The 1,253-nt window shown below is 37.6% G+C and overlaps 1 protein-coding gene across 1 annotated transcript in view; it reads left to right on the forward strand.

The window, feature by feature from the left end:
• Kif4a (kinesin family member 4A) overlaps positions 1 to 1,253 on the forward strand; it is a 99,485-nt gene that overhangs the window by 17,070 nt on the left and 81,162 nt on the right. Inside the window, exon 5 of the mRNA XM_031368811.1 lies at positions 3 to 177. Within this exon, the coding sequence (XP_031224671.1) occupies positions 3 to 177 (175 nt within the window). The remainder of the gene's footprint in view (positions 1 to 2; positions 178 to 1,253) is intronic.

Below are 1,253 nucleotides of genomic sequence, written 5' to 3' on the forward strand. Positions count from 1 at the left end.
AGAGCTGGCCAGTCAGCTCTGATAGCTCAGCTACTTTTAAGCTTGTGTATTGTTCTCACTGTATCTTCTGTTACCATCACAGAAATAGCAGTTTTCGTTCCAAGCTGCATCTTGTAGACCTTGCTGGATCAGAAAGACAGAAGAAAACCAAGGCTGAGGGAGATCGTCTGAAAGAGGGTGAGACAATTGTGGTCATAGCTCTTGGCAAAAACTTTCATGCTTTTGTTGCTATCATTGGTCTTTTGAAGGGACTATTTCAGTTCATCTTCTAAGTGTCTACAGTTTAAATTTGAGATTACTTCCAGAAATAGTAAAAAATTATTCCTTTCCCTTGCACTGATTCACAAATTCAAGTATGAAATTGGAATCTCTTCTTCAGTTGGTGTGCATCTGGTCCAGTAAATTCTAGTTTTAATTTATCTCTACTGACTTATAATTAGAATATTCCAGTTCATTGTTCCATGTACCCGCTGTCCCTTACAGATGTTGCCATGTGTAAACCTTATCAGCATGGCTTTCATATCTTCATTCAAGTCACATGAAAGCTGATGCTATTGGAAACTTCTAATAGGACAATAGCCCAGTGATACACATGAGCTATTACTTCAGCATCTGGCTTTCCTTTCTAGATGAGTTTTATACGTGCCCTTTTTTGTTTTATATTCACACATTGGGTTTTAGCCTGCTTAATATACCTTTAAAGGTTCTTACTTTCTTTTTATTAGGTGTTTAGTTCTGAGTTGATTGGGGGGGTTACATAATTGAAATATAACTCACATATTGTATTTAAAACTGTATATGCCAGTGGATTGTGTATATTCGGAGTTGTGCAGGCATCACCACTGCCTCATTTCAGAATATTTTATCTTCCCAAAGAGAAGCACCATAACCCACTAGTGCCCATCCCCCATTCCCATCTATCTCTAGAGAAAATATAAGACTTTTGATGACCAGTGTCTTTCACTTAACATAAAGTCATGTAGCATGTTAATCAGTACTTTGTTCTTTTTATTGCTGAGTAATATTCAGTTGCATGGATATACTACATTTTTGTTCCATTCCTCAATTTTGCAATGTTGGCTGTTGTAAGTATTGTTCTCTGAGCCTCTCTATATAAGTTTTCATACAAACAGACTGGTTTTGTTTTTGTTTAGAGAAAAGGTCTTTCTCTCTATTTTTGGCTCCCCCAGAATTCAATATGTAGACCAGGCCAGGGCCTCATAGGGATCCACTTGCCTCTGTCTCCTGAGTGC

Source organism: Mastomys coucha, chromosome X (genome assembly GCF_008632895.1).
Source record: "Mastomys coucha isolate ucsf_1 chromosome X, UCSF_Mcou_1, whole genome shotgun sequence".
NCBI classification, from domain to species: Eukaryota; Metazoa; Chordata; class Mammalia; order Rodentia; family Muridae; genus Mastomys; species Mastomys coucha.